At 45.5% G+C, this 24751-nt stretch overlaps 7 protein-coding genes across 7 annotated transcripts; 3 read left to right on the top strand and 4 right to left on the bottom strand.

Moving 5' to 3' along the window:
- Positions 1–101: 101 nt before the first annotated feature.
- Positions 102–2408, top strand: V865_000468 (uncharacterized protein; the record flags this gene model as incomplete). The annotated part of the gene is made up of 5 exons (XM_066224299.1): positions 102–770; positions 842–858; positions 992–1763; positions 1831–1901; positions 1976–2408. The coding sequence occupies 5 exons, from the start codon at positions 102–104 to the stop codon at positions 2406–2408; spliced, it is 1962 nt and encodes a 653-aa protein (XP_066080396.1).
- A 409-nt stretch (positions 2409–2817) lies between these two features.
- On the bottom strand, positions 2818–3664 carry V865_000467 (uncharacterized protein; the record flags this gene model as incomplete). Its single annotated transcript, XM_066224298.1, has 3 exons — positions 2818–2858; positions 2931–2999; positions 3076–3664. The coding sequence occupies 3 exons, from the start codon at positions 3662–3664 to the stop codon at positions 2818–2820; spliced, it is 699 nt and encodes a 232-aa protein (XP_066080395.1).
- A 358-nt stretch (positions 3665–4022) lies between these two features.
- Positions 4023–5535, top strand: V865_000466 (uncharacterized protein; the record flags this gene model as incomplete). Its single annotated transcript, XM_066224297.1, has 5 exons — positions 4023–4158; positions 4226–4580; positions 4700–5051; positions 5125–5449; positions 5522–5535. 5 exons carry the CDS (start codon positions 4023–4025, stop codon positions 5533–5535), a joined length of 1182 nt encoding a protein of 393 aa, XP_066080394.1.
- A 227-nt stretch (positions 5536–5762) lies between these two features.
- Positions 5763–7367, bottom strand: V865_000465 (uncharacterized protein; the record flags this gene model as incomplete). The annotated part of the gene is made up of 7 exons (XM_066224296.1): positions 5763–5799; positions 5859–6024; positions 6111–6362; positions 6454–6524; positions 6621–6685; positions 6883–7052; positions 7130–7367. The coding sequence occupies 7 exons, from the start codon at positions 7365–7367 to the stop codon at positions 5763–5765; spliced, it is 999 nt and encodes a 332-aa protein (XP_066080393.1).
- A 397-nt stretch (positions 7368–7764) lies between these two features.
- On the bottom strand, positions 7765–15744 carry V865_000464 (uncharacterized protein; the record flags this gene model as incomplete). Its single annotated transcript, XM_066224295.1, has 9 exons — positions 7765–7995; positions 8056–9067; positions 9131–9298; positions 9354–11428; positions 11470–13159; positions 13207–13836; positions 13891–14194; positions 14246–15140; positions 15193–15744. 9 exons carry the CDS (start codon positions 15742–15744, stop codon positions 7765–7767), a joined length of 7557 nt encoding a protein of 2518 aa, XP_066080392.1.
- Positions 15745–16640: 896 nt separating this feature from the next.
- On the top strand, positions 16641–21595 carry V865_000463 (uncharacterized protein; the record flags this gene model as incomplete). The annotated part of the gene is made up of 13 exons (XM_066224294.1): positions 16641–16709; positions 16763–16791; positions 16841–16932; positions 16985–17128; positions 17184–17231; positions 17289–17576; positions 17633–17875; positions 17930–19469; positions 19561–19641; positions 19692–21062; positions 21129–21201; positions 21261–21332; positions 21407–21595. 13 exons carry the CDS (start codon positions 16641–16643, stop codon positions 21593–21595), a joined length of 4239 nt encoding a protein of 1412 aa, XP_066080391.1.
- A 538-nt stretch (positions 21596–22133) lies between these two features.
- Positions 22134–24720, bottom strand: V865_000462 (uncharacterized protein; the record flags this gene model as incomplete). Its single annotated transcript, XM_066224293.1, has 7 exons — positions 22134–22336; positions 22443–22608; positions 22711–22854; positions 22924–23139; positions 23212–23692; positions 23789–23957; positions 24072–24720. 7 exons carry the CDS (start codon positions 24718–24720, stop codon positions 22134–22136), a joined length of 2028 nt encoding a protein of 675 aa, XP_066080390.1.
- Positions 24721–24751: the final 31 nt, after the last annotated feature.

Genomic DNA, 24751 nt, shown 5'->3' with positions numbered 1-24751 from the left:
CATCTTGTTCATCATCTTGTACTTATATATATACAATCAAATGGGAAGAGCTCAGTTTTACAGTCGATCTAATGTGTAACCAATAATCCACAATTCACACAATGGCCTTACCATCCACCTATCATCTCAACCATTCCTTGCCCAATCGATCCCCAACCCAACGACCTCGGTCCTTATCTTTATCAGAGTATCAACCTCTAAACTTCGATCGAGATGCTTTGGAATCAGCATACCAGCAATCTCTCAATCTACCTTCGAGCCATTCGAGCTCTCTTACTGGACACTCCGCGTCCAACTCATTCAGTTTTAATGGACTAAGCACCGAGACGCACAACACTACCGCCACGGGTAGTTCCGATGATATATTGACACATCCAAAAGGAGCTTTCGCAGGTGTAGGAGCAGGACATACACTTACACCACCTCAATCACCAATACATAAAGCTACCTCGAAACTGAATCAGGCAACATTGTTATCACCTATACCCTCTACTCCAATTGATAGACCACCTACACCACCTCCACGTCCTAATGATGAGGAAATTCCCGAAACTACCTTCCAACCCCCACCCCAGCCCCGTCTCCCACCCAGACCTGCTCTCAGACAGAAACCCAGTCCACCGAGTTTACCGATGAGACGTAGTCAGTCGGAAGTGGATATGATAGGACATCAACAGTGGGATGGAGCAAATGAGTACATCGAAGGTGATGGGCAGGGTAGATCGAAGAGGAGAGCTTTACCTGCTATACCTACGAATGTACCTGCACCCGTTAGTGTAGCTGGTCTATTTCGTCAAACGTGACTGTCACCGCTGACTGAATTTTCTTGTGACTGTCATAGGAACCACCTCAATGGGAGTAAGTGATTCTTTCGAAGATCTTCGGTTATCTCCGTTCTTTTGTTACGAGAGATATTCGAAAGTGCAAGACGACGTCACCTCGACCTTGATATGGATATATGGATGCTAATTTTCTCGGTACTCTGATGTAGACCAGATTACAAACCTCAAATCCCAAGTGAACTTACAGCGCCTTCAGCTCAATACGCCTACGCGAGTCTCAGTGCACCTCCTCCAAACTTACCTCCAAGAAGGAATCAAAGATCTCAACAAATCAGTATGGGCTCTGCTCCTGGATCAAGTATAAACGTCAACGTAGCCGGACCCAGTGGTTCTGCATCTGCATCTGCATTAGGCTCTGGATCCGGAGTACGTCCACCTATGAGTACTGGACAAAGTATCGGCACTATCGTATCTTCAACTTCCAGTTCAGGTGTAGGTATCCCAATGCAATCTCCCCCAGCAGGTGCACCAGATTATCCTCCCACCAATCAACCTGCGTCTTCCTCCTCCTCAACAAATAAGCCAAGGAGGGATGCAGAGAAAGAAGTGTTATTGAGAGCACAAGATAGGATGTCAATTTGGTCAACTCATTATCTCGATCCATCTTTGAAACAATCTCTCATACATGTTCCTCACCAAGTTACCAATGCTGCTAATATCGCTTTGAGCGGATTGTCAAGTGGACCAAAAGAAAGGTACAATACGACGATTGGAGCTCCAATTGATGGCTTGGCGAAAATGGCTAAAGAATGGGTGGTAACTCCCGATGCTAGGTTTATAGCTGAGCACGGAGGGATTGAGTTGGGATTGGGAGTCATCAACTCACATAATCCGCAACAACAGGATTGGGAGAAGGATAAGGGAAGGAAAAAAGCTAGAGTTGAGGTTAGTAGTAAGACGGGGGGTATCAAAGTTGATATTGTGAGTTGGTACTTATGATATCATATGGTGGTTCTGGAATGTAAGCTGATTGGATGTGAGTGGATAGGTCGAGCTGGATCAGGATAGACAGATTGATTTGAAGATCGAAACGAAATGTGGTGATGTACTTGTATTACTGTGAGTGAAATCAACCTCTAACATGAAAATATGAAGTATTGGCTGATCTCGGTTGTTGTGGTACTGTACTATAGACCAGACGAATTCCATGGCCCAATCCATATAACATCCTCCCGCCCTCCTGAATCACTATCGATAATATCCCCATTGCTCAAACCGCTGTCGAACCCTTACTCCAATTTCTATACGACGTTTATGGTCCCCCTGTCCCTATCGAGAAATATGAAGAAATCCAATTCGGTCGAATACAACTCCAATGTGAACCTTGAGAAATACCTTCCGAAGAGCTTCAAGGAGCAAAGTGATCTTTTCGATCAATTGTATGGAGGATATCAATCGCACTCGAGGATCGATCATTCGAAAATATCCATTAGGTCCGATAAAGGGCGGGTGGTTTTGGGATTGAGGGAATCGAAAGATGAGAGGGATCTGGAAGGGATGGGTTTGAGGGTCGGTGTAAAAGGTGGTGAAGGGAAGAGAAAGAGGTGGTGGAGGATGTCAACTTAAGTTTTGAAAGGCAGAAGGATAAAGTTTTTTAAGTTTCGATGGTGGAAAAGGCGATTGTCCTGCGAAGGAAGTCACAAATGTGAACATGAGAGGAAATAGCAAGAAAGGACGGACTATATTGGGATGGGGTGATCTAATGATTCTCAACGAAAGCGAAAAGATTTAATGATTGTTTTGGAACGGAAATGAACAGGATGAGGATTTTGCAATGATCCTTCCTGTCAGAATACACGAATACGACTTTTCTTCTTCGATATATTACTTATAATAACGAATAATACACGAATTATAATACGTTGCATGGTAATATTGGATGAATTATATGTAGTCTTCTTGGATGTATGATATATAATACACGTAGTATATCTAGTAATATGTAACTAATGATATTACCGTGATTAATCGAGATTTAGAAGCAACATTCACAGTCGAATGGACATAATGGAGTACCTATCACCCAGCGAAGATCAGCTAACATCCATATCATCTAGCATGTTAGTGAGTGATGAGTTGAGAACTCACCTCCAGCAGTAGGATCAATCTGTAAATCAGCTTCCTTGTAAATCACATAACCTTCCTCCGTCTTACGTCCTATCGTTTCCATACAAGTCAGCGAGAACTTGTCGTACTCAAGATAATCTAGAGTATGATTGACAAGAAGACTCACCAGTCCCTGTACCTCTCGAATCAGCAAATAAAGCATCATCCTCCCTATCCTTATTCGACTTTGAACTTATCTTCTTATTACCCTTCGACGAGGTAGCTTTGGCAGCTTCTATCTTCTTACGTATTTCAGCGAGTGAAGAAGGATCAATTATCTCTTCTACTTTTCTTTGTAGGGGCCTCTCCTCCTCTTCCTCCTCCTCATCATCATCATCATCTTCATCGAATTTATCTGAATCTTCGAAATCCTCAAAATCTTCGTCATCAAACTCGTCAGAATCTCCAGACTCTGCTTCCTCTCGTTCTACCACTTTAGACTTCTTAGTTGATTTATCATCCTTCTCTATGATCGATCCCTTCTTCTTCTTCTTTTTCTCAGGTTCACTCGTACTCGATTTGGACTTTTCCAAGTTCTTCTTTTTATCCACTTTTACTGGCTCTTCCGCTTTGCGCTTTTTCGGAGCAGCGAAGATGTCATCTATCGAAGTTGAGTTTGATGTCGATTGGTTCTTCTGCTGCTGAGTGGGTTTGACAGCTTTCTTCGAACTTGAAGCGGGAGCAGGTATAACGGAGGATGATGATTTCTTGCCCATTTTGGTTAGTGGTCTTGTGTAGTGATGTATGCTTGTATGTTTGACAGTGTTGTTGAATAGAGACTCAAAAGTTGATATCAAGATTGAAATTTTCAGATAACTTAGTTATGGTGGACGGATGGGTCTGTGCGCCGGGTATATCAAATCACCGAACTTCTGTCAGCTATTCAACTTACTTCACTGCTGTATCTCTCTTCGTATCTTCTCTACTCGTTATTCTCTCAATCCCACTAGCCTTACAACCTCACAATAGCGAGTAAATACACAGACAGACTCGCTCAGCAGCTCACTCGAGATCGGACAGGACGATAACGGTTATCTCCATCTGGCTTTAGTTAAGAGAGGAGAAGCCAACACCATGTCCCCACTGACAGCGTATCACTCCCTACTCTTGTCCAACCTCTCCACCGTCCAAACCATCGAATCCGGCCTGAGCAACATAACCTGGTTCTTACCAGGTCGATTCGAAGATGCTGAACTAGCTTCAGAGGGGTGTAAGCCATCCTTCATCCTATTATCAACAAATAGCTAGAGCTGATTGATATCCTAACGTATATGTAGTATACGCCTTGTTGGGCTTAGTATCGAATTACCACGATCAGATCCTTCATTCTCATATCCCCCGTGAACTGTCTTTACCACCTCATCCATTTATAGATCAGTCAAAGCTCCCTGCCCCAAGCCACACAGGTATCAGTAATAGTAGTACGGTAGGAAGGATATCACCTTTACTGCCCGCTGAATCTGAACATACTCGATATACTCGATATTGGACGAAACAATCGTCAACCTACAGAAGAGCGAGTAAGGCATTGACTACCATCGGGTATCTGGAGTTGGTGGTGGAGATGATTGCTAAGAAGAAAGGTGGAGATAGATTTAGATGGAGGGTTGTATTGATAATCGAATTGATCAAGTGAGTGGAACCGTATCCAGTACGATCCCAAACCGGATGTGTCACCATCTCAACATACGTGCTTTGCAGTGGAGCGACACTACACTACTCGAGCTGATCATCTCTCTGAAATGCTATAGAACATTCCTCCGTCTGACTATTTTGAGAATAACCAAACGACCAGTCTTATCTCCTTGTACTCCTCAACGAGAAATAGATCCTTCTTCTCTACCTTCCGAAATCCTATCCTCTTCATCATCATCAAATGAAGATCAGTCAACCAGCAAAATGAAATTAACACCCCTAACACAGCTACTTACACCCTACGCACCTCTGAAAGATCATCTATACCCTATGATCGACAATCTCCCTGAATCGCATTTGACCCATCCTCTCAACCTAATCAAGGAGTTGAAAGGGAAGGAATACATTTCAGAAATCATTTGGAGCTCGGTTGGGTTATTGCATGTTTTGTTACTTATGAGGAGTTCTGTAAGTACCACCCATACCACCCAAAGTATACCACCACTACATCCATCTTACTAATATCTGAAATTGTATATAGCGACAACCCAATGCCTCAGCGTACAAACCCCTCTCTCTACCCACACTCTCCCGCGCGTATATCCCTTACTTATCAACCCTCCGTCTCCTCCTGCTTGCTAGGGTCTTACGTCCTTCGCATAAATCTTCAAAACTCGGTATGACCCACAATTCCTCCCAAGATAGGAAGCTGCTAGCCAGGGCATTCTTAACCGGTCCAATGTGGTTGGGATTCACCCGACCAAAGGTACTGGGTCTGACGAGGTTGGTGGAGAAGATACCTATCGTGGGACTTGTGGGTGACTTGGTCGAAGGTTATTTACCTCTGGTGGATGATTATTTCTATTGTAAGTTGCTAATTCATCGTTTTGAAAGGTCATAATGGGGGAGAGATAGCTTACTCAACTGAACCTCTTTAGATACCTCTTCGTGAATTGGTGGATTGACTTTTGACCAATGGTTCACGCAAGAATACAACACCCATTGAATTGGAGGAATTGGCCGCTGCATCGATGTTGTATAGATCTCATGAATGTATTTTCATATGCATGATACTATTACAACGATCCCACAATGCGTTTACCTCTATCCACCGTCTCAGGTAACTACGTTTCTTTCCCAAAGATACTTCTATACTACCACACCGATGTCAAGACCAAATCAAGTCTTCTTCTTAAGTAGACCTTTCTGTAACCACCTGATACATAACTACGTATCAGCTGACTATCACGACATGAGATATAGGGTACAGCTCACTTTGGTACTTTCTTCTCGCCAGCCCCCGTTGATACTTGTCCCGGCCCAGGGATGGTGTTACCTTTCTGCTGATTTGACGGATTCGATTCTGATTTGGGAACGGAGGGTGGAAGGGGTTGTGATTTTGCTTTTAGGTGATCTTGGATTGGCGCAGGGTAAGAGCTTGCTACGAACGTTCAAGAGTGAAGAGTAAAACCACATGAGTATGATCAGTATTGTCATGTCCATCTTTTGTCCAACGACACAGCTCACCATTCATAGCCTCATCATCTTCCCACTTTACCAACAATACACTCTGCGGTACCAATCCCAATTCATACAGCGTCTCTGTACCTCCCGTACCACCTTGTAAACCTTGTAATGTCCCTCCTTTCACCGGACCGTAATTTGCTGGAGTGATTATAGATGATTTGGCATAAGTTGGTTTTGGTTTGGTTTTAGATTGGGTGGAAGAGGATGGGGTTGGGATGGGATGTTCAGGATATTTAGTTCGGGGTGGTTGATCTGACAACGTATAAGTATACATGGGTACATACGAGCATCAGTGTCTATAATGTTATGTAAGATCAGTCATAACTTGAATGTATACACTCACATAGTATGAATGGTTTATTTATCACCTCTTCTATCAAAGCCGTTCGAATGAATTCATAGACAGGTTGTATACTGATCAGATCAGGAGGATCATCAATCAGCTGAGGGGTTCTCACAACCTGCACCACACAGGTGATTCTCCTTTGAGATTGAATATGATTCACTCACGGAGAATCACTTGGGAATATGTTCTGTATGATAGTCCCATCAGAGAATTTAATTCTAATCGTGGTCTATGATATCACATCAAGATTAAATCATCTGTCAGCTTGAAGTAACTTTGACAGACCCCATTCCTATGTTTCCATATACTAGTATACTACCAGCATCAACATAACCCTTACATCTTTCTCTCTCTAGGCCATGAAAGATATCCGGCACCACACACTCTTCACCTACTTTCAAGTCGATTTAAGTGGTTCTTACTCACATTAGGCCACCTATCCTTCTTCAACTTCTCCCTCTCAGCCTTCTCCGCCTCTCTAAATTTCGCCGTCAATAGCGGAGCCTCATTCAAACGTTTGTTCCTAGCAAGTACGGAAGAATGGTGCGACTGTACATCTGCGAGGGTAGGTTCGAAGAAGGATTCGTCAGGTTCGGCTATATCACAAACACGATGACATATCAATGTAAGCTGATCACCGTCTGACATTACGTTGGAGGAAAAAACAGCTTACTCTTAGGTGTAGCTGTGGTGGACTCTGATATAGGTTTGTAGACTTTTATACCTCCTTCTTCGTCCACATTCACTTCTTCATGATCAGGACCAGGACCAGAAGTAGGGGTAGGGGTAAATGTTGATGTAGAGGTCGAAGGTTCAGGTTGATCAGCTAAGCCAGTAGTTTGAAGAGCAGAAGCTGATGCTGATGCTTCGCTAGCATCTGCCTGTGGGAGTGAGTCTATCGGTGTGCTCATGGTCTCGATACAGGTCAATGGTTGAGATGAATTGCAAGGAAAGAAAGCCAAAAGACAGAAATGTGAACTCAGTCATCACTGGAAATCATGGTTCTGTGCTCTTGACCAGTGACGTACAACGACGCGTGGCTATCAGAATATCCCATCGGATTCCAGTGGCAAAGTACGATATCGTATCGTTACCGAGATGCATGTTTTTGTTAATTACTTTTTAACTTGATTTTGGCATGTATATCGTACCTCTGAGGATATATCTATATATCCTAGACGACCAGACGAAAAGAGAGAGATGAAATACTTTATTACAGATAGAGGAGAAAAGAGAAATCTATGCGACAAATAACTAATCAAAAGACCAAAACCTAAAGCCATTATTTAAATCTATTGTGTAACTTGGTTACGTAGCAGGCCTATATCTAGGTTCACTATCAAATACCGTCGAAGGATCCAATTCACCATGAATGATATCGTAGAACAACTGGATAGAAGATTGTCGTACCCAATTCCAAGATGAATCGAACGTTCGAGCCTTGAGAGCAGAGAATACAGGTGAGATTCCATCAAGATAGGCATCACCATGTTCAAGTTTGATGGCGTCAAGTTTGGCTTGAAGTTCTTCAGCAGTTGCCTATCACATATGACGACAAATCAGTACATATTCTATATTTTTCAAGTACACTCAACTCACCTTAGCCACATCGGCCTTCTTTTCACCTTCTCTCTGATCTTTACCCAAGTATCTCGACAAAAGTTCAATCTCTCTTTGAGCGTGTTCCTCCTGTTTCAATACGAACGCATCGAACTCTTCAGAGTTCATCACAGCTCCTCCACCAGCCGCACCACCGGCACCTCCAGCAGCGGCACCCGACGAAAGGGAGATACCACTGTACGAAGCATAACTCTGAGCGAGGGTATCAAGGAACTGCTTGGCTTCACCTTCCGATCCTAATCGCTTAGCGGGTTCGTTGAGGACACCGAAGAATAACGCCGAGTCGGTTCGTAATGGTCCTAGTCCCCATTGTTTGTTCATGTGAGCTCGAGCAGCAGAGATGTTGAATCCACCTGGGAATTTAGCAGCTACCATTCGGTTGGTCAATGCCATGGCGTGTTTACCCAATGCGGAGTATCCGACACTCAAAGCAGCACCAAGTTCATCAAGTGGCAAGTCCTCTCCCTTCTCTGGCGCAGAGGCGAATTCAACTTGCAAGTCACCGAGAATCTCGTTCTGAAGTGTTGATTTACCACCGGACAGTTCTTTGAGGGATTTACTGAGAGGGATTTCACCAGCTTGCTTCTTGAGTTTCTGAGCGACAATGACTCGGACGGTGTCAACGGCTTTGGGTGGGACATCGTCAACGGCAGCAGCGGAAGCACCAGCAGGGGCAGCGACGGGAGCAGCAACGGCAACAGGAGCAGCTACTGGAGCGGCGGCAGGAGCGGGTGTGGAAGCAGCAGCTGGAGCAGCTTCCTCAACAGCTTCGTCCTCGAAGGCGTAGTATACCTCCTTTTGGTTCTTGGCGTGACACAAGATCTGTCGCTGGAGCGAAATGGCACCGTCTTGAGCCTCATATTTGGCTTTGAGTGTTCGAGTGGCCATACCAGCGAGAACGGGACTTGGACCGACTTCGATGAATCGCTCGAATTTGGCAGTGGTGAAGAGGATATCCTGGGTCTCAATCCATCGTACGGGTGAAGCAAATCTGGAAGACAGGTGCAAATGAGTTAGTTAGTCATTGTATACGGAAAGTATGCGAGTCACTCACTGGTAAGCAAGACATTCGGTCAAGATGTTGTAAGCCAACTTCTGTCTTTGAGCAGCAGAATCCCAAGCATCTTTCTCCCAATTCTTAAGAATAGCTTCCATTCGAGGAGAAGCTGTTTGGTCGAAGATCTTCTGTACGTATGCCTTGGATACTTCGAATGTCTCGGCACTGTACCAGTAGTCAGCATGACATGTATGGGTATATTTAGCAACCGTGTACTTACATCAAGTTAGGAATATATTTGCCAACCAATCTATCAGGGTTAAGTTGAGAAGGATCAATCTTCTTGACCAAGTAATTCCTGAAAGACAAGACTCCGGGCCAGAGGTATCGAGAGTGGAAAGGTACATCGATACCAGGTAATGGGATAGTCGCGAAACCTCTGTCGAGGATCACCGCACCGTCCTTCTTCTCCTTTTCAATCATCATATCCCAACATCCATCAATGATCTCAGCAAGTTTCTCTCTGAGTTCCTCCTCCGAGATCATAGTAGACAACTTCTCAAGATCGATCTTCTGGATCTTGAGCATGTTAAGGACGTTGGTCAAAGTTGCTAAAGCTCGAAGTTCACCGGCACAAACGTATTGTTGGTTGGCAACGTTCAAGTTGACGATCTGAAGTAAGATATCCTTTTGTTTGCTGATAGTATCGACGATCTCTCTCAAAGCCATTTCGTTGAATGTCTTACCGACTCTTGAAGGGTTGGCAGCCATCATGGCGTATTGAGATTTACCCTCAGCATCACGCTGGACAGCACGTTGCATGGTGATACCTCGGAAAAAGACGACATCGGCAAGGGAGGAGATAGGAAGGACGTCGGCAATAGCCGCAAGAGCAGAATATTCACCCAAAGAGTGACCAGCGAAGGCAGCGTTGGTGTCGATGAGGCCTTTGGCCTTCATATCGTCGAAAGCGGCTTTCTCAGTGACGACCAAAGCGATTTGAGTGTACTGAGTGGCAAAGAGTAAACCTTGAGGGTGAGAGAAGGTGTAGGAGGTGGTGTAGAGATCGATATCGGCGAAAAGAGGGAGAGTCTTGACTTGACCTTTCTCATCGATTGTGTCGTAAGTGAGATCCATGTATCGTTGTCGGATAGCTTGACCTTTGATACCACCAAAGTGAATGGTGAGCTCCTTGGGGTTGTTCTTGACAATATCAACGATGGAGAAACCGTAGGTAGAGGTCAAGTGAGCATCGGCAGCATCCCAAACAGCCTTGGCAACAGGGGAGTTGTTGTAGAGTTCCATACCCATACCAACTTCTTGAGAACCTTGACCGGTGAAGACATAGGCGGTAGGAGGTTGGAGGACTTCGGAGGTACCGTCAATGACCTTTTCACCTCGTTGATTGAAAGCTTCAACCTTGACGACCTTCTTACCATCTCGCATGGCGATGTGAGTGAGTTTGACTTGGATCTCATCACCAGGAAGAACCATACCAACAAAGCCAACTTCGTATGAGATAACTCGTTCAGGGTGGTTATCGGCAACGACGGACTCGATGTATTTTCGGGTAGCGGCACTAGACCACATACCATGGGTGATGGTTCCGGGGAGAGAAGCGAGATCTGAGAAGTACGGGTTGACGTGGATGGGGTTGAAGTCACCAGAGATCTTGGAGTATGGCTCGTTGGTGGCAGGAGTGGTGAAGACGGCGGTGGCTGGGTCAGTGATGAGCGAGTAACCACTTTCAAGAGGCGTTGGTTGACCGACTGCTGTACCGTGTCGTTTGAGGTATTCGATGACAGGGTTACCGTGCAAGTTGTGAGCTTCGTAGTCGATAGTAGCGACTTGTACAAGAGCTTTGGTGCTGCTTCGTACGAAGGCGGCACCGGTGACCTTGACAGCGGCGAAAGAGGTCTTGTCTCTGTATCTAAGCTCCGATTTGGTCTTAAAGGTGAGCGTAGTACCAGCTTCAAGAGGTTTTGAATCATCATCCCACTCAAACCAAGGTTTGGCTTGGAGGACACCGACAGAAGTGGGTTTGGTTAATTCCACAACGTAGTCGGACTCATCAATAGTCTCGAAGGTGTTTTGATAGTCGGCAAATTTACCCCGATACAAGAACGAAGAGGTAACTTCGATGACAGGTTCACCTTGTCTGAGAACGTAACCTTTGACTTTGACGGTTTTACCACTGTCGCTGTTGGAGACGGAAACGACTCTGGCTTCGGCGGTACAAGCATCGCCAGCTTTGATAGGAGCGACACCTTCGATCATTCGGAAGCCGTTCGAGAGGTGGACGAGTTTGAGCAAGTCACCATCGATGTCTGAGGGGAAGATAGCTTTCATGATGGACTATGGGAGATTAGCGACATTCTATGCATGTTTAGACTCACCTGCCAACCGAGCACGATAGCAAAGTCCATTGGAGCGGAGATTTTGTCGTTTCTAGCAGATTTGAAAGACTCTCCTTGGTTGCCAACAACATCACAGAATCTTTGAACAGCTTGAGCGTCGACAGTAACTTCTTCACCGGTGAAAGTGGTGTCGAGAGCGAGCTCAGGGAGAGTCTCGTTGTCACCGAACCATAATCTCCAGTAGAAGTCCTTGATCTTCTTGTTTCGTCCATCGACAATCTCGTGAATAGGGGCGTAGCCCATGTCAGGTTTGTACTTGAACGCGAAGTGGAGTGGTACCACAGCGCCTCGTCGTTCCTCGTTCAAGACGAGGGTAATATCATTGGTAGAAGAGTTGAACGAGAGTTCGACAGCTTTGAAGTCAGATGGGTGAGGACCGAAAGATCTGGCAGAACCGTAAAGAGTGACGGAAGAAACTTGTCCGTTAGTAGACTTGATCTCAACGGTTTGATTGGGTCGAGGAGTGAAGATTCTTCTGAAGGGGTTGCTGATGTAACCGGAACCTTGAACAACGTTGACCGAGGTCAAAGCAGCACGGAGCCAGGATACTTCAGGACCAGCAACAACTTCGATCCAATCATCAACGGAAGGAACAGATTTGCCGAGTTTGAGAGTTCGGACACCTTCAGATTTCGATTCAGTGGCAAGACCGGATTTAGGTTTACCGGCTACAGCACCGATGTAGTCGATAGCAGGGACTTGAGATTCATCACCACCGTAGTATTGGTCAAGGATCTTCTTAGCGAGGAGACCTTCGATGTTACCGAGCAAATCTTTGATAGGTTCATCGGCCACGGTGGAGTGTTTGACGGCCATGGGACCTTGAAGAATACACACTCGTTGAGGATCTTGGTCAAAGACCGCATCGATATCTTCAGCAGCCCAAAGAGAATCCTTCTTGAACCATACTTCGAAGGTGTTATCGAGGATAGGAATGAATGGTACTGGTTTCTGACCAGGTCGTTGACATATAGCGAGGAAGTAAGCTTTGTCCTCAGCGGCAACGAGCTGACATTTAGCTCGTGGGTAGGTGTTGAAGAAGTTGTCAATGGTGGCAGTAGGTTTGTCAAGGGAAGAGAACGATTGAATAAGTGATTCTTTGGTTCTGATACCATCAACCCCAGCGAATCGCTCTTCTACTCTTCTAAGCCAGTCACCAACTAAGTTCCTGAGGGAGATATCTACCCATCGATCTTGTTTAGAAACGTACATAAGTCTGACCATTCGTTGGGTGATCTCTTCGTAAGTCATCTTGCCAAGATCGGAAACGACAGTGCCGTCAGCCTTTTGACCGAACCAGGGTTTGTTGAAGTCCTTGTTAAGTCGTTCAATGACATAGTCCTTCTTGTTCTCGAGCCATGCGGCTCGTTTCTCTCGAGGTTGAGCGAAGACGGTGTCATCGAATTCTCTCCATAACTTGACACCTCGGGTGGCAATCTTGTGGATAGGTTCACCAAGTTCGGATCGGACAGTAAGGATACCACCGGTAGGTTTATCATAGGTACCTTCCCAAGCAGCGTCTTCAACACCAGGAGCATCAACGATGAGTTGTTTGACGGAAGGACTGGTATCGGCTTCCTTGGCAACCATGACTCGGGATCCATAGAGGACACCGTCGAAAGGCATGGGTTGAAGATTGAACATCTTGACAGACCATTCTCCGGAGATACTATCGCAGGGGTTAGCGGGTCCTCGGGAGAGAGGAAAACTACTCACTAAGGCCATACATCATCGGCACCACCGAAACCAGAACCAGCAATCAATGAAATGTTGGGGTTCTGTCTGATGGATGCATAGGTAGCGATAATAGGTTGGTGGAAGTCTTCACAAGAGTGGTGACCACCAGCTCGACCACCCGTCCACTGCATGATGATTGGGTAGTCTGGGTTGGCTGCAGCGATGTTCACGACTTGTCTGACGCCTTCAACCGAACCAGGTTTGAAAGAGATGTGCTTGATACCAGCGGCTTTGAGAGCAGTGATGATTTCAGTGGCTTTCTCGGAAGATGGGATACCAGCAGCTACACAGAAACCTTCGATGGGTAAACCTTCTCGTCGCATCTCTTGCCAAAGAGGGAATTGGAAGGAGAACTGCCTTTGGTTGATGTACAAGGCATTGAGAGTTATACCCACACCAGGTTGAGTTCGTCGCTGGATCTCAGCGACTTTGTTTCGGAGTGCGGTGGGGTTGTAGTGACCACCACCAGCAAGTTCGATGTGGTATCCAGCGTTAAGTGTAGCGGATACAAGAGAAGCACCAACGGTAGAAGGAGTCATACCAGCAACCATGATGGGTGGTTTACCGAGAAGTCGGGAGAAAGGTGTATCAATGTGGATTTTACCGTCACTGAAAGGTTTCAGACTGTTAGCGAATTTCGCGTCAAAATGATGCACTACTCACAGAGTCTTGACAAGCTTAGGTGACCATTCCTTAGCCCAAACAGGCTCTCTTCTGATCTTGTTGGCGTCATAAAGCTCAGCAGCAGCTCGGCCTTTCTCACCGACTACCACAATTCTGACACCTCGTCCTTCAATAGATCTACCGGTCAAAGGTCCGATACCAGAGTTTCCACCAGGTCCAAAGTCGACAGCGTGAGTGGCGGTAGGAGGGAAGTTGGTAGCTTTGATCCAGTGGATGTGCTTGACGAAGATTTGGTCAGAAAGGGAAGCAGTAAGGGAAGACTCGAGTTGTCGAAGATCAGTTCCTATCAAGGGGTCAGCACGGTAATTGCGATCGATCAGTTATTTGAACTCACCATCTTCAGTATGGTAAATAGCAATAGCCAAATCCGATCTACTCCATAATTCCTGTCCATTCAGATCTTCCTGAACAAGTTTCTCAGTAGCACCTGTGAGGTATGAGCTGTGGTAAGGCACATTGACAGGTAAGAATCGGATGTTGAACACAGCCTTTCTCTTAGAGAAGGGAATCTTGCTCTGGTCTAATCCAGGAGGGGCCATGACTTTTCGGAGAGCAGTGGCAAGACCGTATAATGCCTTAGCAGGTCCAGTAGCGACAAAGTTGGTAGGACCGTTGTATAACGAGATACCGATTTGCGAGTTGGATGGAAGGTGGCTGTTGACCTTCTTGATATGACCCTCGAGGGGTTTCAATGACAAACCATTGATGGAAAGCATAGGTGTAGGCACTCCTTCGTTATTGGCAACTGAATCCGCAACGATTTGAGGTTCGAGTGAAAGTAAGGGGAAACCTTCTTGACCTCTAAGACCAACGTAGAAGAGGTGCTTGACAGCTTTGAGAATGTTTCCGTTGAGTGATTGCCATGAATCGGATGAGGCGATGGCAACGGCTGAGATAACACCTTGGGAGTGACCTGTAGCACCCTTGAAGCTACCCCTCATCTCAGCGGGAGTGAGGTCGGTGACTCGACATGATACGACGTATTGAGCGAGCTGAGCTACACCGATAAGAGGGAGCGAAAGAGGGATGGAGGCGAGGTATTCAACCGTTGGTCGAGGTGAGGTACCGTCAAGCCATGAGATGAGATCAAGACCTTGTGAGTAGTAGGTGTATCCATCTGCATCGGCTTTCTCACCGAGGTCGAGAAGGAGAGAGGTGATTTGAGAGAGAAGGGGTTTGACGAAAGGTGTGTAAGTGTCATAAAGCAATTGAAGCTCGTTGAAGTAGTGCTAAATATCTCGTCAGCGCGGGATTAGCAGACCGACAAATTCAACTACTCACCTCGTTGACACCTTGACCTCCGAAGAGAGCGTAAAGCTCAGCTGATCCGTTCTTGGTAGCTTCAAGCAAAGCTGATGAATGAGCTACTTTGACCTTGTCACCAAGCGATTCCTTGGCAGTTGCGAAAGCCTTGAAGTAAGCTTTGAGTATTTCGGCTCGTGAGTCTGGCTCGAAAGTCTGCACGAGGGAGTGTACGTTGACAGATGACAAGAACAGTTCATTGAATCTGTTGTAGGCGGCAAGAAGAACCTGAGCGAGTTCTGATGAATCCTGGTCTGCGTTGACTTTGTCGGCAGCGAAAGAGAGGAACCTAGCGAGGAGTTTGACCTGAGGTTCTTGAGATGGTTGTTTAGGAGTATCATCGTCTTCATCGACTACAGGAGCAGGTTCCTCATCTTGACCTATCCTTGAGTCGTGGAATTGCTGAGCGAGGACTTCAGAGGTGACCCAAGCTGATAATGGAGAGGCAGGGACGAGGATGGAGACACGGGTTGAGGATGAGTGGAGAACGAGTGGTCGGACAGGAGTAGAGCTGCTGAAAAGGGACGCCATGTTGGGCGGTTTGCTGAGCTGCTCAAACTCGTATCAATGGTACAGAAAGGGGGAGATTGGATGAGAAGAGGAGAGATGAGAGAATGACAGAGAAAGTTCAAGTCGATATCCAGATTGGTTTTAGGTGAACGTAGAGGTCACACCATGCACCGATGCACCGTGATCCACCAAGCTGACCCAAAGATTATTTTGGAACTTGTCAACCTGATCCCCATTGCAATTCCCCAAAACACATCGGTGGCCACGTGGAAGTCAGGGTCTCATCAGCTTTGACCACCGTTATCTTTTACGCCGAAGATAACCGATCAGTAAATACAAATCAATCACTGGAAAAATACAAATCATCTCTGGGTCTAATCTTTGGGGGAAGCGACGTGATTATGATTCACCATCGTGAATGCATGGGGTTGTCGATGTCGTCTTGAACATTCGACTCGATCGTGGCACCCTCTCTGTCCCCATCCCAGGTGAATGTAAGAGCTGTACCCCATCTGAAATACCTTCCACGTCGATGTGAGGTGTTGTTCTGTTGTTCATGTTCGGTGAATCAAGGTTTGGTGAAACCCGGTTATCGTAATCAGTGAATCGTCTGTTTTTCAGGGTAAATCCGATCTACCTTGGTGAGCTGCCACGTGGTTATTATCCCCAACTGTCAGATTCCCCATTCTACGTTTCTCAGTTTAGGTGTCTTTTGGAAATATTCATCCACTGGTAGGTAGCACCGTGCAAGAACAACAACTTGAATCATCATCTCAGCTATCAGTTCATCATCATCTCATCGCCTTAATCCCTACCTGTACTCCTAGTATCCAATCTCACAGCAAAGACCTTCGTTGGCCTTTTCTTGCTGCTGCTTTTCCCTCTCTTCCAACTCAACCACTCAACAAGCCAAAATCATGGCCGCTGCAGGTTTGGATCAAGAAAGTACGGCTCGACGTGAGCTCACGTCAAGATGTATCGCTATTGTGAGTTGAGTCTTAATGGGTGTAGGACTATGAATGCTGATGATATACTGTAGATGAACCGAGCGGACCCCAACCTCATTGAGTGAGTCATCTCGTCAGCTTGCTCCTAGACTTAGCTGATGTCATCTCAGATACATGAAATACCACATCGACAATGTTGACCAAACCAAAGGTCCCAATTATGAGAAAGTAAAGAAGTTCGGTCAGATTTTGTTGGAGAACTGTGAGTGACAATCATCTCACTATAGCAGGATCATAGCTAATTTTACTCTCAGGTCAAGAGGTTGTTGACAAACCCCCTGTATACCGAGATGTCGCTCTTCCTACCGCTCCCCATACCGAAGTATCCGCTAAAGGTGATATCGTCTACTCTGAGATCTCAAGACAGAATGTCAGGAAGCTTGAGAGCTATGTAAAGGGTGAGTGACAACGATCTCGAACAAAGCTGATATCGAACAGAAATGGCATCCGGAGGTGAAGTTGAACCGGCTGTAAACCTTGACAAAGTTCAATCCGATATCGGTGAGTAAACCATTTGATCACTCTTAAACGGTCTCAAAGCCTAACTTTATACTGTAGATAAACTTTGGGAACTCGTAAACTCTCAACCGTCCATCACTCCTGCTCAGAAAGCCGCCATCAAATCTATGTACGGTGAAGTTATCAAGTCGTTAGGTAAAGACGCTGTTGTGGAGAATCCTGCTGTCGCTAGGACCAAAGGTGCCAAGCAGAGAAGATCATCCTCATCTTTCTTGAGACCAAACGTAGAAGATAGAACGGAGGTTGAAGAAGCTCATCTACCCTTCTTACACCTTAAGAGAAAGACCGGTACAAGCTTCGCTTATTCACAGAAGCTCACTAATATCTGTAAGCTATCTTTCTCTTTTTGTTCAACAGGAAGTGTAGCTAATCCGTATGCACAGACTTCGACGTCCTCACTGAGATCGCTACCTCTGGTGTCACCTTCGCCAAGAAAGCTGCTCTTCTTACCGGTGTAGGCAGAGGATCCATCGGTGTTGAGATTCTTAAGGGATTGCTTTCGGGTGGTTGTACTTGTATCGTCACCACTTCTCGATACAGTAGAGCTGCTGTAGACTACTACAAGAATATCTTCCACGAGATCGGTTCTAAAGGATCTAAACTCATTGTTGTGCCATTCAACGGAGGTGAGTAAATATATCTACATCTGCCATCAGATGCCGTACTGACTCTATGTGTAGCCTCCAAACAGGACGTCGAGGCCCTCGTAGACTACATTTACTCCACTCTCCAAATCGATCTCGACTACATCATCCCTTTCGCCGCTTTGCCCGAAAACGGTAGAGAAATCGACGGTATCGATGACAAGTCCGAACTTGCTCACCGACTCATGTTGACCAACTTACTCCGACTCATGGGTGCTGTCAAGGTGAAGAAAGCCGCCAGACAATTCGTAACTCGACCTACTCAAGTTGTTCTTCCCCTTTCCCCCAATCACGGTATCTTCGGTAACGATGGTCTCTACGCTGAATCCAAGATCTCTCTTGAAACCCTCTTCAACAGATGGTCAGCTGAATCATGGGGTGAATACTTGTGTATCGCTGGTGCTGTCATTGGCTGGACTCGAGGTACCGGTCTCATGTCCGCTACCAATTTCGTCGCTGAAGGCTTGGAGAAGCTTGGTGTTAGAACTTTCTCAGCCAAGGAAATGGCTTTCAACATCCTCGGTTTGATGCACCCTCTCCTCTTCGACGTTAGTCAGATTGAACCCATTTGGGCTGATCTCAATGGTGGTATGGACCGAGTTGCTGGTCTTGCCGAAGTCATGACTTCTATCCGACTTGATCTCAACAAAGTTGCCGATCTCAGAAAAGCTATCACCGTTGACAACGCCGCGGACTTCAAGGTTATCAACGGAGGTGACGCTGAACGACTTCACCAAAAAGTCGCTATTGCTCCACGAGCCAACTTCAACTTCGATTTCCCCAAGATCGATTCACCTGACATCCTTGCTGAACTCAACCATCTCCAAGGTCTTATTGACCTCGACAAAGTCATCGTCTGTACCGGTTTTGCCGAACTTGGTCCTTGGGGTTCTTCCCGGACTAGATGGGAGATGGAAGCGAAAGGAGAACTTACCATTGAAGGTTGTATTGAATTGGCTTGGATGATGGGATACATCAAACACTTTGATGGTAAACTCAAGAATGGTCAGACCTACGTTGGATGGGTTGATGCCAAATCAAGTGATCCCGTAGATGACAAAGACGTTAAATCCAAATATGAAAAAGACATTATCGAACACGCTGGTATCCGACTCATCGAACCCGATCTCTTCTTCGGCTATGACCCCAACAGGAAATCTTTCCACCAAGAAATCGAGCTCAACCACGATCTTGAACCTCTTGAGATCTCCGCTGAAGACGCTCAACGATTCAAGCGAGAACAAGGTGACAGAGTTGATGTCTGGGCCCAAGAATCTGGAGAATGGTTTGTCAAATTCAAGAAGGGTGCCAGAGTCTTTTTACCTAAAGCTGTCAAGTTCGACCGACTTGTCGCTGGTCAATTGCCTACCGGCTGGGATGCTAGAAGATTTGGTATTCCTGAAGATATCGCTAGCCAAACCGACCGAACTGCTCTTTGGGCTTTGGTCTGTGTTATGGAAGCTTTGGTTGCCTCTGGTGTGTCAGATCCTTACGAGCTTTACAAATTCGTACATCCAACAGAAGTCGGTACCGCTCTTGGTTCAGGTATGGGTGGTATGCACTCTATGTCTGCGATGTTCAAGGATAGACGAGAGGAGAAAGACGTACAGAAGGATATTCTCCAAGAAACGTGAGTCATCTCTAAGCTGAACTTGGCTGACATTTAGTTTCATCAACACCGTCGCTGGTTGGGTCAACCTTCTCTTGCTTTCTTCTTCCGGTCCCGTGAAGATCCCCGTTGGTGCTTGGTAGGTAATTTGAGCGTGAATGATCGCATCTCAGCTGATGCCGAATACAGTGCCACCGCGCTTCAATCCGTTGAGATCGCATGCGACTCCATTCTGAGCGGTAAAGCCAAGGTCATGATTGCTGGTGGTTTCGATGACTTCTCGGAAGAAGGTTCTTTCGAATTCGCCAACATGAAAGCTACTTCCAACGCCGAAACCGAATTTGCCATGGGTAGAGAACCCAACGAATTTTCTCGACCTATGACCTCTACTCGAGCCGGTTTCATGGAATCTCAAGGTTGTGGTGTCCACATCATGATGTCTGCTAAAACTGCTCTTGAAATGGGTGCTTCCATTCAAGGTATCGTCGCTTACACCTCCACCCACACCGACAAAGCTGGTCGATCTATCCCTGCTCCCGGTCGAGGTATCCTCGCCACTGCTCGAGAAATTACGGCTAAAGAACCCCTTCCTCTCCTCGACATCAAATACCGATCTCGACAACTTACCTTCCGAAGAAGACAGATCTCCCAATGGCTTGAGAACGAACACGAGCTCTTGCGCATGGAGTTGGAGACTCGAAAGGATGTCAAAGATAACGATGCCTGGTTCCAATCCCGAGTCAACTTCATTGACGATGAAGCTAGGAGACAGGAGAAAGACGCTTTGGCTACTTTCGGAATGTTGGAGGGATCTCACCCTAACATTGCTCCTTTGAGACGTGCATTAGCTGTATGGGGTCTTGACGCGGATTCAGTCGGTGCTATTTCATGTCACGGTACTTCCACCAAGGCCAACGACAAGAATGAGTCTGGTGTATACAACTTACAATTCGAACAACTCGGTCGAACACCTGGTAATGCCGTTCCTGTCATTGCTCAAAAGAGTTTGACAGGTCATCCTAAGGGTGGTGCTGCCGCTTGGATGTTCAACGGTATGATCCAAACGTTGAACTCCGCGTTGGTACCTGGTAACCACAATGCCGATAATATCTCTGAAGAATTACGAGCTTTCCCTCACTTGTTCTACCCATCTAAACCCATTCAACATGTCAGATTGGAGTGTGGTCTATTGACTTCGTTCGGTTTCGGACAAGTAGGTGGTCAAGTTGCCATCGTACATCCTAGATACTTGTACGCATCTTTACAACCTCACGATTTGGAAGAATACAAGAAGAGAAGATCAGAGAGGGAATTATCAGCATACTCTAGAATGTCACAAGCGTTGGTGAACAACAACTTGGTGCAAATCAAGGATGCTCCTCCATACTCGGCTGAATTGGAAGGTGGTGTGTTGTTGAACCCTCTCGCTCGAGCTGGTCCATCAAAGAACAATTCTTTCTCCTTCCAAGGGAAATTACCTTCGGCTGTTCCTCTCAACCCCAAGAATGCCGAGACTCTCAAAGCTCTTTTCGCCCAGTCTAACGATGTTAAGGGTGTAGGGTGAGCGCCTCGTCACGTGGTATACTACAATAATAACATAGCTAATATGTTTGTCGTCTTCTATAGAGTTGATACCGAATTAATCTCTAACGTTCCTACCTCTGAGACATTCAGACAAAGAAACTTTACCGATGAAGAGGTGAGCTTTTAGATCTCCTTTTTGGTCGGGATTGATCTGAACTGACATACGAAATATAGATCAAATACTGTACTTCTGCACCTGATCCAACAGCTTCCTTCGCCGGACGATGGGCAGCCAAAGAAGCAGTTGTGAGTCTTCAATCTCTTACTAGATGGTGATCGTCCATTACAAGTATATCGAGCTGATGTTGTGGTGAATATAGTTCAAAGCACTCTCAGTCCCATCGAAAGGAGCTGGAGCTTCACTCAAAGAAATTGAGATAGTTTCAACATCTTCAGGACCAGAGGTGAAACTTTCAGGAGACGCCTTGGCAGCAGCTGGAAACAAGAATATCAAAGTTTCTTTAAGTCACTCTGATACTTCCGTTGTAGCTTTTGCTGTTGCTCAATAGACTCCAGGCGATTACTTCGTAATCAACGATATTGATATTGCTTTAGTCATGATACGATATACATTTCCATCCCATTCATTTCTTTCTTTGTTCTCATTCTACGGTTTTTGGTTTGATATATTTTCCTCTCTTCCCGTTTATATATAGATTTTTAGGAAGATCACATGCAGAAAATGTACATAGGCACATTGTACTTGTATCATGTCAATTCAAGTGCTATCGAATGCCGAACGAGGGCAATACCATTATATTGTATTGCACAGAATTGACCTGCGATCAGATCAAGCTATTGGATATGGCATGATGCATATGAGTAGTATAGAAGTAGGCTTGAAATGGAATGTTTTATAAAATGGCATTATTTGAGCGTAAAGAAGGAAACATCAAGATCTCAATCAAGATGACAAGAAATCAATCACGATTGGCACTGTACGCATATATACAAACAACAAGATAATGGAAGAGCTGGGGTTTTTGCTCGAACTCAAAATATTAAGAGAAATTTCAAGTGATAGCTCCTCTACCGATATTTGATTGATTACAACAACGCAGTCCCACTTTTACCTTGTTCAACCAAAGTTTTCCATTCCTCTCTCCAAAATGACATTTTATTCTTGATTTCAGGTTGACCTATAACTTTTCGTATCCAGCGCATTAGGGCATCCTCATCCTCAGCCACGAAGTATGACGAAAGTAGTGACAGTATCGATTCGAATGTCGCTTTGGGGGATGATAAGAGGTCTATACGATGAAACAAACACAACGAGCAAATCACATTAGCTCAGAGCTCCAAGATTGAACAAAGTACATGTATATATATCTGGACATGTACTAAGACTTGACATACCTCTGAAAGCCCATAAGATAGCTAAACTAGTAATGATCATTACATCTCTCCCATCTAGCCATAGGGCATCCCATAATCTCAATTGCTGTGAGAACGGTACGGTATTGACGAACAAGGTGATATACCATTTGGTACCCCATGAAGAAGAAGATATCATATTACGTTGCTAAAACACCACCACCAAAACTCAAGATTAGCAAAACAATTACACTCACCCGAGATATTGGATCTATTGTTTTCCGATATGGCTTGGTGAGAAACCACTCACGAAAGATTGATATAAATCAGGCATCAACCATTCCATCAATCTCTCCTGTACGTAGAACGCTTCTAGCAAACCTGGGAAACCAGGTTGGAAGATATCGTGCATTCCATATATATCGTGTAAGCGAACTAACAATGTGTATGCGCGCTAATTCACCGTTGCTCATGAATATCAGTTGATAATTTGTGATACAGCGAGGAGTATCTTTGTACTCACCGCCGGATCGAAATAACATAACAAAGTAGCTGCTATCGGACCCATCCCTTGGACGTATCCGCAAGTCTCACACACTTGACTGAAACAATGTAAGACGTGCCATAAATTTCTCTGACCCGCCCCATAACGAGTGACGAACATCGTATGACCCGAGATCGTCCTCGGTACGTCAAGGTCTATCTGGACATCAAATGTGGATGGGAGGTCTAGGGTATTCTGCGATATACAAAATTGATTTCAGTCATTAAGTCCTTTTCTTCATATCATAGTTAAGGACATGGGACATACCTTATAATCATTTTCGATCTCTTCACTATCCCTTCTCTCTTTTCCCTTTCCTTTCGAATCCAACTGATCCCTAGCGAGCGTCCACCAAGCTGCCATCCTCCATCTGTCCGGTATACCTTTATACACCCTCTTCCTTACTTTTCCCTTATCGATCCCAGCTGACCAACTCCATTCGGAAATATTCCCACCGGGATCCCGTTGTCTGATACTCATCATCTTACCCCATTTGTCAACTCGTTCAAATTCCCTTCGTTTCGTACGTTCTTCTTCGTTCGCGCTCGAATTAGCATTAGTCGGGGGCATCCTAGGTGACAAGCCTCCTCCATCACTCGGGTTGAACGAATTATTAGGTTCTACAGGTGGCTTACCAGCCAATGGTGAGGTGGAAGGTAATTTGGGTATTTTTTTCAGAGGAGATGTGGGTATAAGGGCGACTCGGGTCTCAGATCGATTTCGATGAGGTTCATTTACAAAGCCGTACCTGTCGTATGAGTACCAAATTAATCATCAGTCATCTTACCATGGATTAGATTATACACAGCTCAGATGGGTTGGGCCAGAATGAGATACTACATACCTATCTAAACTTGCTAAGAACTGTTTCTCCTGTTCGCCAATATCACCAGATTTAGTAGCTGGATAGACGGTCGCTCGTTTACCTGATCCTACAGATGGACCTCCACGAGTACGTTCGATACCTTGATCCCATCCATCTCCATGTACACCTTCTTTCTCTAGTCTGGCGTCTGCAGTCATAGATCGGAATCAGCTCATTCCTTCGTTTTCATCTGATATAGAAACTGTATCTGTATACCTACAAACGTGGAGAAGGATCAATTGAGTTGTCATTAATCACTCACAAGTTGTCCTAATCATATAAGCATCATCCTCTTCACCAGGATACTGACTTGATCCAGCAACGCTATTCGTACTTCTATTCTCCATCTCACCGACACTCATACTAGTATCCGTACTGGCACTCATACTCGTATGATTACTTGTCGTCCCATTGGAACGTTTCGGTCTTTGTGGACTGAGTCTCGAAGTATCTTGTTCGTTGTGTTGGTATTGTTGAGAAGAGGTTGACGATATCATACTATCCTTCTTCGCAGTGGTGGGGGTGACATCCGTAATTGATATATCAGGATTATCGCTCCATCTCCTGCCCCCATTACTCTCATCATTAGATCCTAAAAGGGTCATAGGTCCTGACCAACTAACTTCCGAATCTCTTTGATTTTGATTCTCATTCTGAGGATATTTAGATGGACTTCCATACGCTACTCCAATATTCGAATCTCTCTGTCCATTCACACCATTGGATGATCTCCAGCTCTCCCTTGGATCTTGGTCGTGGACATCTTCACTCCCGTACAAATCGAATATATCCGCTGCGTCACCTGCACTAGCTATAGTCGAATCTCTAGGTCTACCATTACCGTTGCTATTGGGGGTGGATGTCGGCCCGAGTGAGAAATGTCGGATATCCCTACCTAGTTGATCTGTCATATTGACTGATGACCTCCTATGATATGATTTA

The sequence above is a fragment of the Kwoniella europaea genome, chromosome 1, assembly GCF_036810445.1.
Source record: "Kwoniella europaea PYCC6329 chromosome 1, complete sequence".
Taxonomy (NCBI): domain Eukaryota; kingdom Fungi; phylum Basidiomycota; class Tremellomycetes; order Tremellales; family Cryptococcaceae; genus Kwoniella; species Kwoniella europaea.
This window is presented reverse-complemented; position numbering and strand designations above follow the sequence as displayed.